Raw genomic sequence first — 11,953 nt, forward strand, 5'->3', positions numbered from 1 at the left:
CTCCTCCTGCCTTGAATCACCCTTCTCTAGGGCTAATGTTTTTACTTAAGAAAGATGTGAATGCAGTATCTCTAGTCCAGAGGGTGAATGCTTCCTTGTCGTACACACGTTATGCACATATGTACATTAGAATTCAGTCTTCATTTGTTCGGTGTCTACCCAAATACATTCCAGGTGATACCATAAATGCAAGAACAAAATTGATGTTCTTCTGCTGGACTTTGTGTTTACACCCTTTATTTTCAAGACCAAATTTATCAACTTTTCAGTAAACCCTGCTTTCCCATATTAAAAACCACAACAAAATATTTTAAAAGTACTACTCTCTTAATCAGTTTTCAATTAAACTGCATCTTTTAAAGACTGCACTGCTTATTTTCTAGTGACAAAACATATGGGATTAATGAATTCTAACACCATGTTAATGACAGAGCAAGCCTGTACAGCTAGAAACTTTTGCCAAAAGCTGTGGGAATTAAAAAAGAAGTTGTGCAACCCAAGATTGCAAACACCACAGAATCATAGAATAGTTTGGGTTGGAAGGGACCTTTAGAGGTCACCTTGTCCAACTCCCCTGCAACAGCAGATAATTTCTACAATTGTTATGGGTCGACCACAAGACAATCTTCAGGGCAGGGAGACCTGTATGCTGCTCTGCCCTCACTACTCATTTTCTGTGTCCCAGCTCCTCATGCTAGTCTAGTCTCTGTTTCCTTCAATTCATGTAATGAGGTTCACATTTTGTAGGAGAATAGAAACATCACATTGTCCACTGAAAACTAATTCTTCAAAGAGAATAAATGCAAAAGCTATTTCAAAACTACAGCAATCATGTAATAGACATACAGTTAAGAGAAAGAAATACAAAGTCCTGACAGAAATGGACATAAAGTCATAGTCCAGAAACCAACACAAACAATTACAATGACTACACAACAAAAGCACAAACCCCAGCTAGAACAAATGGGAAACTAACACACCACCTCTAGGAGTTTTAGGATTATTTGAAATTGCTCTCTGAGATAACCTTCCTTCTTCCTGACTGCAGACAAGCAAGGACACACTAAATATTGAATATATTTCATTAAGTTAATATGAAGCAGGGTAATAAAGCCTGAATAGCTTGCTACATCTGGGTTCAGCTTGCTCACCAGTGTTCAGTCACTCCATTCTACAGCCACCACTTTTGTGACTGCCCTGTACTACCCTTGCACCTCTCAGATGCGTAGAGGTTCTTCTGCCTCCTCATGCTCCAGAGCAGGTTTCATCTATGCTTCCTATAACTGTGTTTAACCCATTCTTCCATTTAAACCCAAGCTTAGTTAAAATAACAAAGCTGCATTATGAAAGCATGTTTTTGTTGAACAGATGTTCTTCCTCCCACACCTATTTCATTACAGACCCATCTCTCCTACCCTCCTCATCCTGATAACAGTGTTTTTATAGCTGGCTCTCTTTGCTGATTTTAGCCAAGTTTCTAGGACACAATGTTTTAATTTAAACATAGTTCCAGTTCTACAATTTTATTTTACATGCATTTGAACGTGCTCCTCTGTAACTCTGAAGGATGCTAAACTACTTCAAAACGTTGTCCTAACCTTTGTTCATCCAACAGCTTTCCCACTACATCCACTTTTCTCTGTGCAGGTAGTCCAAGATCACAGTTGCCCCATGACTCTACCCCATTTTTTGGTAGATTCCAGCATATTATTATCCATAAGCTGTATCCTCTAATAAGACTGCATTACTGGACATGTGCTTGCTATGTGGTGAGGAACTCCAGGAAGAGTTTGAACTCCATAAAAACCTTTCCAAGGAGCAATACAACCTCACAGCACCAGCATGGAAAAGTAGAGTTGGGGCTGTACCCTCTACAACAAAATTGAGAGTCTTTAATAAACAAGGTTCTCACAATTCCTTTATGTATCTACTTATTTGTTGCATTTTTCAGCGTCACGGAGTGTGTAACTCATCTCATTTAACTGATGTTCAGACATTCAGAGTTATCTATTTCTGAGCAACTCATCTAGACACAATTTGAAACTGCAAGGACAGATGACAGCAATAAATACATCAGTCTCTGGAGGTACGTGCTTCTTGACCTATTTTAGACAAGAGAGCCTAGATGACTGCTGTAAATAAAAATAAAAAGTTAAAGCCCATAATATTAAATCTCAAGACCTCTCTTTATTTCACACTTTCTGACAATCACCAGTTCTGTGCAAATTTCTTGTCCCTAATTAATCACACTTTTCTGGTAAATGTTTTCCTCCACACTGCAGAAATAGTTCTTACAACTCCACATTGAAACTTTTATTTCTACCTGGTTGAACCTGATCATACAAGGCTGCAAAACTCCAACTTCACCAATGGCCCACCAGAGACAGAGCATGATCAGCAACGACACATTCACTGAGAACAGGATAACGCAAGTGAAAATATAAATGAGCAAACTAAAACGCACTCATAGGAGGTTCTGTCACTGGTTTTTTACTGTCTCTAATTGAATAGAAACGCCTATATGTTAATTTGAACTCTTGGTTTCTCCATACTTTCTACTCTTAATTATGTCCAAGCCATAGCAGCATTATAAAACTAATCACACAGGGTGGATCAGAGCACACTCAGCATTCAGAGAAAATGGTTCCAGGATCTCCTTGCCCCTAAAGGGATTTTCCATTTCATAAAACACAGACTGCTAAATACATGAAACAGAAAAGTAAATGTTACAGCCTCTGAATATAACAAAGTTTTAACTAAATAATCTTGGCAATCAATCCCTATGCAGAGGGTTTGCAAAAGCCAAGCCAGGGAAGTTAACTCTGCAGTGGATTAGAGCTGGTAAAGGGAGTGGTTTCCTGTGCTCTGAAGCAGCTTTCCATCCCTACCGCAGCACAGACTGCCTCGAACTGGAGTAATCTTTCAGGGATGAGGGATGTATGTAGTTTTACTAAACAAGCCACATTCTTGTCCGCCTGCCGAGGGCTGCTTTCCTCTTCCTCAGTGTCAGGGTCTGGCTGCGGAGAACATTTCACCAGCAGGATAAAGGTGGCTTCAGCAACCACATCAACGGTGTAATTTGTAAAATCCTCACTTAGGATTCTCAGTAAAATGGTTACAGAAAGCTGCCTGGAACGTTAGGCATGTATACTTTCCTCCTTCATTCTTCTCTCTTCTTTCTATTTTATTCTGCTGCTCTGAATTTCTTTTCATCATTTTTAAGTGTTTATGGAATATACATTTTGTCTCTTAGAAACAGAGCTAACAAAGCAGGCAAACTGATAAGGAAGTTGGTGTGACAAAGCTGCACTATGTAGCTTTTCTGCATTTTGGCTTGCGCAATATTTTTGAAATAGTATTCTTCACTGACCTCCTTCCATTGTCCTGAAGAACATCAAAGCCTACTTTGACTTGAGTCACAGCTCCCCATTGAATGAAAAGTCCCTGGCATTAAGTCCCTGGCACTGCTGCATAACCTATTTCTTTTATAATCAAATCTTTTTTTTTAGAAAGTTACTTAGAAAAAGTCATTAACAGATGGCAGAAGTAATCAATTTTTTGCCTCTCGAAACAAAAAATAATGTCCATGGACAATCAGCCAAATTCTGTTCTGACACACATACAATACATACTTGTCTCCTGACTTCAACGGGGATTATGTGGGATGTAAATTTGTGCATAGCTGGCTTAAGGCATCTTAGTTGCTTGTCTATCTGCTAAGAGAGAACACTACTAGATTCCTAGAAAAGGGTTACAGTAGAAAAGTGATTTATTGTGTTCCAAGTGAGCAAGTACTAGAGTCACCCAACAAGACACAGTTTCATTTGAGTAAGCCTGCCTCTGAATGAGAAGCCAGATACAACAACCAGTACCAGGCTTCGCCTCCACTATGTAAGCAGTGACCCATTCACACGTCTTGTCAGAAATACGTGTAACTCACCAGAAACTCCTGCTGGTGTCTTTATGAATTTTCCATTAAAATGAGCAATCACTGCTTCACATTTCTCTGTTGATTCCATCCTAAGAAAATAAAGAATAATTCACATAAATTAAACACTCATCCAGATTCCCACGATAGCAAATTTTTAAAACATCTTTCCTGCCTTTTCTTGCTTCACTTTTGTGGCTTGCTTTCCCATGTGCGAGCAATGGAGAGGATGTTTTCTAAGAACACACAACTTCAGAAAGGTAAAACTAAACTCAGTTAATATTTTACGCACTCTGAGGCCAAAGTCAGTGCCAAACTGCAAATACTATACCCTTATTTACTTAGAAATTTGGCAGAATGTAACTTGGGGAGCTGTAGTACAAAGTACCTATGCTGTCTTGAAGGAAGCAGGACGACTGATCCACAATCCACAGCTGAATCCTTAGGGTCCACGGTACACACGACAAACGTTAACATCACTTCTGATAGAGGATGATGAAGTGTCTGTGCAATTTAAGTGTAATAACCTCAAACATAAACACACCTGACCGCGTGACCCACACTGCCTTTGCCACTTTTAGCTTCTATGCATCATCCCAACCAAACGACGTACCTGTCTCTTATTTAACTGTTCCCAAGTTACCCTCAAAACAGGAACCAATAGCAGAATAGCTGTGACAGCTACCCAGAATTTGTCCAGCATCCTGAACAGATTTGTGTACTTACGTTGTCAAAACTGGAGATAATAGACTGGGTGGACTACTACTTATTTTGTCTCACATGAAACAAACTGTATAATTTAGTTTCAGACTGAAGTTTAGATTTGATAAAATAGATTTACCCCTTTTTAACCTAATAAAATGCTCCCGAAGGCAAGAAATGAATAACTTTAATTGATGTCTCCATGTTTCTTGGACAATTTTAACTAATATTTATCCAAAAATGTTCCAATACCTAAATGCTCCAATACCTAAAATTCTGATTAGATACAACAGCAATACCATATTCTATGAATTATGTATGTGTATAAATATGTAGATAAAAATAACATTTATGTGTGTGTGTGTATATATATATATATATATATATATGTAAAACATATAATGCATAATACAGAACCAACTGAGAAAATACTTTAAAATTAATCACTTTTAATGTCTTAAATACAAGCAAGGTTTTGGATACACAAAAGTCTTTTGGACTTTTACACAGAACTCTCAAACTCTTCTGACTATATTAGAATAAAAGCATTCCTAAAATACCACTGATTCAAGGTAGAGTTGAGAAGCAAGTTTAGGGAGAAAAGATGGAATAAATTCATAATGCCTACTGAATTTTAGCTTGGGTGTTACTGGATTCTGCCCTTCATAGTACCAAAAAGTGAAAGCTCCATTCAAGCAAGCATCAGTAATTTTCAAAATTAGTAAATACAACTTTTGGATATATATTGCTTTGTACATCACCCAAAACCCCATACGTTCTGTGTATACTTGTATGGAGTTCACACTGAAATATGTATGCTATGTATATGCATATATGAAAAAAAATATGCTTATATGATGTCCTGGTTTGAGCTAAACAGAACTAATTTTCTATTTAGTGATTTTACTTTTCAGCTCAGTCTCTTTTAAGTGGCTGAACTTGCAGAAACTAAAGGCTTTGTTTTCCCAGACAGTGCTGCTAGAAGATAAGCTCAAGGTCAGTTGTCTCGTCATGGGTGCTGTGTCTGTGCCTATGGGGGGGGGAAGCAGACCCAAAACTGACCAACGAGGTATTCCATCCCACACACGTCATACTCAGTATAAAGCTGAAGGATCATGAGGGTCTCAGCCCCTTCTTCCATCTTGGAGCCCTTCCATCTCAGACCCTTCCGTCCGTCTTGATCCTGCAGAGGCCGAGGCCTGAGCAGACCCTGCTGATTCATCTGCCGCTGATCCTGATTTGTGTGTTCTGCATCAGCTCCCACTGCTGCTGAGTTTGGTCTGGGACTTTTCCAGTGCCCGGCTCTGCAGAGCCTCTGGTGACGTATTCGTCATTGGGGGGAGGGTGGGGGAAGGATTTTATATTGGTGTTATATATATATATGTGCATATCTGTATATATTTCATTATTTCCCTATTTACATTATTATCCTGTAGTATTAGTATTATTGTTTTATTAAATCGGTCAGTTTTCTTTTCCAACCCATAAAGTCTCTCTCCCTTATTCTCTTTTCTCTTCCCTTCTGGAACAGAGAGCGTCTGTCCAGGATTTAGTGGCCAGCCCAGCCCTAAAACATGACATATGAAAAAAAAAACAACCACAAAAACAAGCATATGAGTGAAATAAAAATGCCCAATTAAATTTACACAGAAAATATTACACATACTTGTTGATTTACTTAAAGGGGACAGAAAGAAATTTTGGTAGAAACTGAACTTGCTGGTTTTGTACTCCTAAATAAAGGAATATCATCTCATTGTTCCTATTCTGTTCCTTTGTTGTATCTTCTTGAAACTGGACAGTCTTCCAAGCAAATAAATTGGGCAGAAAGGAGATTCAGAAAAGGCAAAATAAAAATCACAGTCCCTTGAAATACCCATAGCAAAGCCACATGGAAACCTGTCCCTAAATATTTCGGTTTCTTCAGGAGATACAATTTGCTGTGTTCTTTCCTATGCACTACTTTTAGATTTTGCTGTTTGTTCAAATATAGAGCTATTGTAATATTGGCTGAACACCTGAATTAGTGGAATTGGGCTGTTGACAGAGATTTTACAACATATTTTGAGAATCCCAATTCTTTGCTTAAAGCATGTCGCAATTTTTGATTATAGCAGTCTCTAATCTAAAGCCTCCAAATTTTGATTGCCATACTGGGCTTAAAGCAGGACTTGATGAGAGACAGAAAAATGTGCCTGGAAAGGCACAAAAAAGGTTTAAATGAAGAGACCCAAGAACAAATATCTGAATTAGCTAGAGAAAATGTAGACTCACACAGATAGAACATTTGAGAGGTTATCTACTGATTTATGGAAAATATTTGTTCTTGTTGATTAGGGAGATATATTTGACCAAGCTGTCAAACGTTTTAAGGTGAGATTTACTTTAAGTGAATAAAAATATTTTCTTTCCCAGATGACCACATGTTAATGAGCCAGAAAATTCAGAGGGCCAACATTAAAAGGGCAGTGATGAGTTGCTTTTCTGAGAGGAACCAATGAAGAAAAAAAAAAAGGGGGCGGTGGGGAGGTGTCCTTCCTTATGGTGTCCTGCCTCAAATTCAAGCCTCTAAAAACCAGAAATGTCTCAGAAGTTTCTGTGAAGCACTGCATAACTCTCGATAGATGGTTCAGGGGTAGAGAAGAAAGGAGAAGTACAGAGAAGAGGAGGAAGCAGCGAGTGTGAACTCTAGTTCTAGACAGTTGCCCAGTAAGAGCAATAGATTCAGATTTAGCCATCTAAGCGAGATGAGACACAGCCACATTTGCTTCCTAAGGAAGAATTAACGAAACCCTGCTGGTATCTCCATCTGGATCTCCCTTCTCCTTAAAAGCTCGACCATTTTGAAGAATTTCTACCTCTTCCTCCTATTCCTGCCTTTTTAATTAAAAATATTTTTAAAAGTTGACAGTGTGGCTAATACCACTGAAGTACCTTGCAAAGCCAACACCACGGCTTGTCCCACTCGAGTCCCGCAGTATCCTCGTGGAGATAACCTGCCCAAATGGCTTCAGCATGTTCTCAAGCTCCTGCTCATCCATTGAAAGCGGCAAATTGGAAATGTACAAGTTAGTTGGATCTTGTTCTTGTTGCTGAAAGAGAATGAAAAAAGATTGTTACTGTTGTCTCCACTGGAAAGGCATGTTGAGTAAAAAATGTAACAGTTACAGATTTTTACTTCTTAGGCCCCTTTCTAAAGGCTGCTCTTCCCTAGTATTAGTGACCTCCATCTTCACCATATACAGCATTCCTAAGAAAAGCTCCCCTGCTCCTACTACTGCTGACAACGACATTTTTAAGTGGAGATAAAGTGAACAATTGACCAGTTTATAGTCCTTATTACAACTTCATGCTTCAGATTTTTCTGAAAGAAAAAAAAAAAAGGCAAAAACAAGATAAAGGAAGTAAATTAGCCAACAAGGAAATACAAGGCAATGGAAAGAGCTACAAAAAGCCACATGTAAATTAAAAAGATAAAAGATTGGAATGACAATTTGAAAATGACACGGGGAAAAAAAGCAGACAATGCATTTAAGAGTATGTTGCCAAAATATTACCACAAGAATAGGCTGACACACACAGAAGTGAGTGGGACACTGTCATCTTCTCTCACATCAAACTTTTACATTATGCATTCAGACAATACAAGTCTTCCAAAAACTTTCTCTAGAAACAGACAAAATGACAGGAGAGGGCAGCCAGGAGATAAGCAATTAGGGAGGAGACAAATGTAGTCACGTCCTTGCCACTCCCCCGACTTTACGCTATCTCCGTTGTGTGACCTATGGATGTACCGTGAAATTGCATCCCAAAGAAGCATTTTTGTTGAAATTTACAATTTCCAGTGTTTGTCTACAGATTGTCCAGCTGTGGTTAGGGAGCATCTCTTGCATCCCTCTCGTACAGCTGATTGCCGGCCACGCTCTGTGATTAAACACATTCTTAATCTACACAGGTCTGTTCGACTTGGCACTGACAGTCATGCAAAACCTCGATGTTGGCATTGTGCTGACACGATGTGTGACACCATATAGACCTGACAGTGTCTGCAGCACGGATGATGTTCGGGGGAACTTTTTTGGCATTAGGAATGATATGATCTGAAACAAATACATAGTCCTCAGTGTATTTTTGTTCTGTAGAAGAGGGTTAACTGACTTACAGGGAAGTCTGAATCAAATCAGAAAACAAAACACAAAACATGAAACTGCAACAATTTCCTACTGGAATTAAAGCATTTATTAAAGTAATTATACCTGTATGGGTGGCGATACCTTCTTATGCAGACTGGACATCAATTTGTCCTTAAGCTGCCCTTATATTAAAAACATCGGAGTACCTTTGGTAGCATAGTGTTAATTTAATAATTTGCTGTCCTGCATATCACCTCTCAGTTAGGGTTGGTTTTCCCTATGACAAAAACGTCGTGGCTTGGAGGGGGAGGCTGCACCTCTTAGGCATAGCAATGAATTCTCGTGTTCCAAAAAGTAATGAAATCTAAAAATGGAGAAGCAAATTCTGTGCTTCTGGACCTTCACTATTTGTATTTTCACTCTGAGACTCACATTCCTTTAGACAGGGCTTTCAAGTTTTCTATAAAGGTTTTTAGAAAACTTCAGCATCAAAGGTCCTACAAAAAGGAAATATGTCCTCATGACATCTTCCTGATCTGCACGCTATGCCACTGATATGATTGCAATCCCCAACCACACTGAAATCCCACATACCTTTCAAGCACAAACTTTTCCAAGTGCCCAAGTTTTACCCCAGTCAGTTCCTTTACAATTCATTATAAATAGCATTTGGCTACCACGTGTGTTTTTCCTTGTGTTACCTAGCAGGAATACACATCCTCCTGAATCTATACAGTACACATAGAAGTTTGAGATTTAACTTATCTTGGAATACCTGAATTCTCTTTCATATTAGAAAAATCAGCAGAAAGAGAAGACAAGAAAACAGATCCACTGAGAGGCCAGAGCTGACATTAATATTCGTTGCTGGGCAGTGTTCAACCATGAGGGAAAACCTGTGTTATAGCAGTTACATCTTCAGCGTTCGGTTCAAGTTTCCTCAGGTAGGAATGTGAAATGAAGATGGCTTTCATGTTTTTAGAATTACTTTGTTACTTAGACTGTATTAGCTAATTTGGATTTGTACCTTGACATATGTATACTTCCTTCTTTAATGAACACTGTTAGCAAAAGCTTTATAGGAGGTTTTAGCCATAAGGGCCACAAAATTGCATTTGTAGCTATAGCACAATTTCCTGAAATTCAGAATAGTATTTGAAAAAAAAATTGGATTTTTTATTTTTATTTTTTATTATAGACTGTAAAATATATTGCACACAAATATCATAAAACTTCCCTAAAAAAAACCCACCATCTAAAACAGTATTCAGGCTGGGAAGTCAGACCCTTTGCATATTTTCATCTAATTTGCTAGTGTTTCTATTCTATAATAACAAAGTCTGAATTATATTAGAAAAATGCTTTCATTAAAATCCTAACAACATTTGGAAAGATTAAAAAAGGCCCCATTTTGTTCACGCTAATAAAAACGTAATTTACAGGCAAAAAAGAAATGCTTACATTCGGAAACACCTAATAGAGAAAGAAATTCAGTCAACTGCAGACTGTCACAGCAACCTGTTTTATTCGGGTAACTGTGCAGATAACATTCCCCTTCTCTTGGGCTCCTTTTCCAGCCTAGGGGGCTACCATACTTTTGTATTATACAGGTAGTGTATTCAGGGTGAGAGATCATGAGTTCTCCTTTCCAAAAGGGACACAAAGATGTACTGCGGTTCACTATAACACATGAAGATCTTCCTCCATACATCCTGTACCCATTGCACCCACCTACCTAGAAGAGAAGACTTCATGCCATAACAGCATGTAACAATGTTGTTAGAAAAAGGAATGCTCAACTCTGGAAGAGTTATTAGTGACTTTACCACCGATCCCTTAGGAACAGAGACAAAAAAAGAAACAAGTGCATCTGAGGAAATTGTTCTAAGGAAATTGCTTTCTCTGAACAGAAAGCCCTTTGTGATGGAAAAATTTGACTTGTGGCCCATGAAACAACCCATATTTTGCAGCAGTAACTAGACTGGGTTTTGGTCAGGTGCATGCTGAATGGGTGACTGCAAAGGACTTACTTCTGCTTTCCCGACCCTTTCTCTACGTCAGCCTATTACAGCCTGAATACTCCCAGGGATTCAGTCACTTCTGCTTTTGATCCTTCAATGGGACATACTGACCACAGCGGAGAAAGGGAAGTTTGAAGATACTTCTACATATGTCCATAGCTAGAACTGGAAAAGAGGGCAGACATGGGAAAGGAGGAGCAAAAAAGCAGCCAACAGATGAGGATGTTACACTGAAATCGCGGAATACAACTTGAAATCTCATTCACCCGTAGTTCTCCCAGGACAACATAGTTGAAACTGGAACAGGCTGCCCAGAGAGGTTGTGGAGTCTCCTTCTCTGGAGACATTCAAAACCCGCCTGGACGCCTTCCTGTGCAACCTCATCTAGGTGTTCCTGCTCCGGCAGGGGGATTGGACTGGATGATCTTTTGAGGTCCCTTCCAATCCCTAACGGTCTGTGATTCTGTGATTCTGTGAAACGCCAACACACACATTCCACAGTGCACCAAGGTTGTATCTGCCCTGAGGAGTGGCAGCAGTTCAGCTCTAAGGACAAACCATAGATAGGATAGAATATCTCAATTTGGAAGGGACCCATAAGGATCATGGAGTCCAACCAAGTCAGGATAGATTGATTTAATCCACTTCTTTGGAGGTTAAAAAAAAATACTGCCATTAGTTCTCAAAAGAGCTTATTTACAATACTCAGATAATATTGCTGAAGTAGACCTAAAGCAAGACTGAACTCCTTCTAGAGTGTGCCTGGAATTTTATACAATTTGGCAGTGGAAAAATTATACGTTAGTGTACAAATCACCTTGTCCTCTCCTGTTAGTTACTTACATCACTGTGTAGTTTCTGTCACCACCACAAGACTGCTAAACCTTAAAACAGCTATCTGGATACATGTTGGGAGATGAGAAGCAACAAGTCATTTCCTTCCCCTTAGAACACGCTGGATTTCCAAGCTGACTTCCAAATGGCAACCACAACCAGGGCTCCCCATCCATCTTTATCCTGTCTTACACAAAAGGCACGGTACAAACAGATGTTTGCTTTTATACAAAGTTTTGGCATGGTCAAAGAGCTAGAAATTCAGTAAGTTAGGAGAGAGAGACTTTTTAACTCGTCCCTCTGTCTCTCTGGCAAACAGCAGTTTAATACACGAC

General features: G+C 39.0%; 1 protein-coding gene across 2 annotated transcripts in view; it reads right to left on the reverse strand.

The window, feature by feature from the left end:
- Positions 1-11,953, reverse strand: part of RBMS1 (RNA binding motif, single stranded interacting protein 1) — a 68,310-nt gene that overhangs the window by 19,489 nt on the left and 36,868 nt on the right. For both annotated transcript variants that reach the window (XM_010186418.1, XM_010186410.1), the window contains exons 4-5: positions 7,565-7,722; positions 3,941-4,020 (exon numbers count right to left, since the gene is read on the reverse strand). In XM_010186418.1, coding sequence (XP_010184720.1) covers positions 3,941-4,020; positions 7,565-7,722 — 238 coding nt within the window. The remainder of the gene's footprint in view (positions 1-3,940; positions 4,021-7,564; positions 7,723-11,953) is intronic.

This window comes from Mesitornis unicolor, unplaced genomic scaffold, assembly GCF_000695765.1.
Source record: "Mesitornis unicolor isolate BGI_N332 unplaced genomic scaffold, ASM69576v1 scaffold20270, whole genome shotgun sequence".
NCBI classification, from domain to species: Eukaryota; Metazoa; Chordata; class Aves; order Mesitornithiformes; family Mesitornithidae; genus Mesitornis; species Mesitornis unicolor.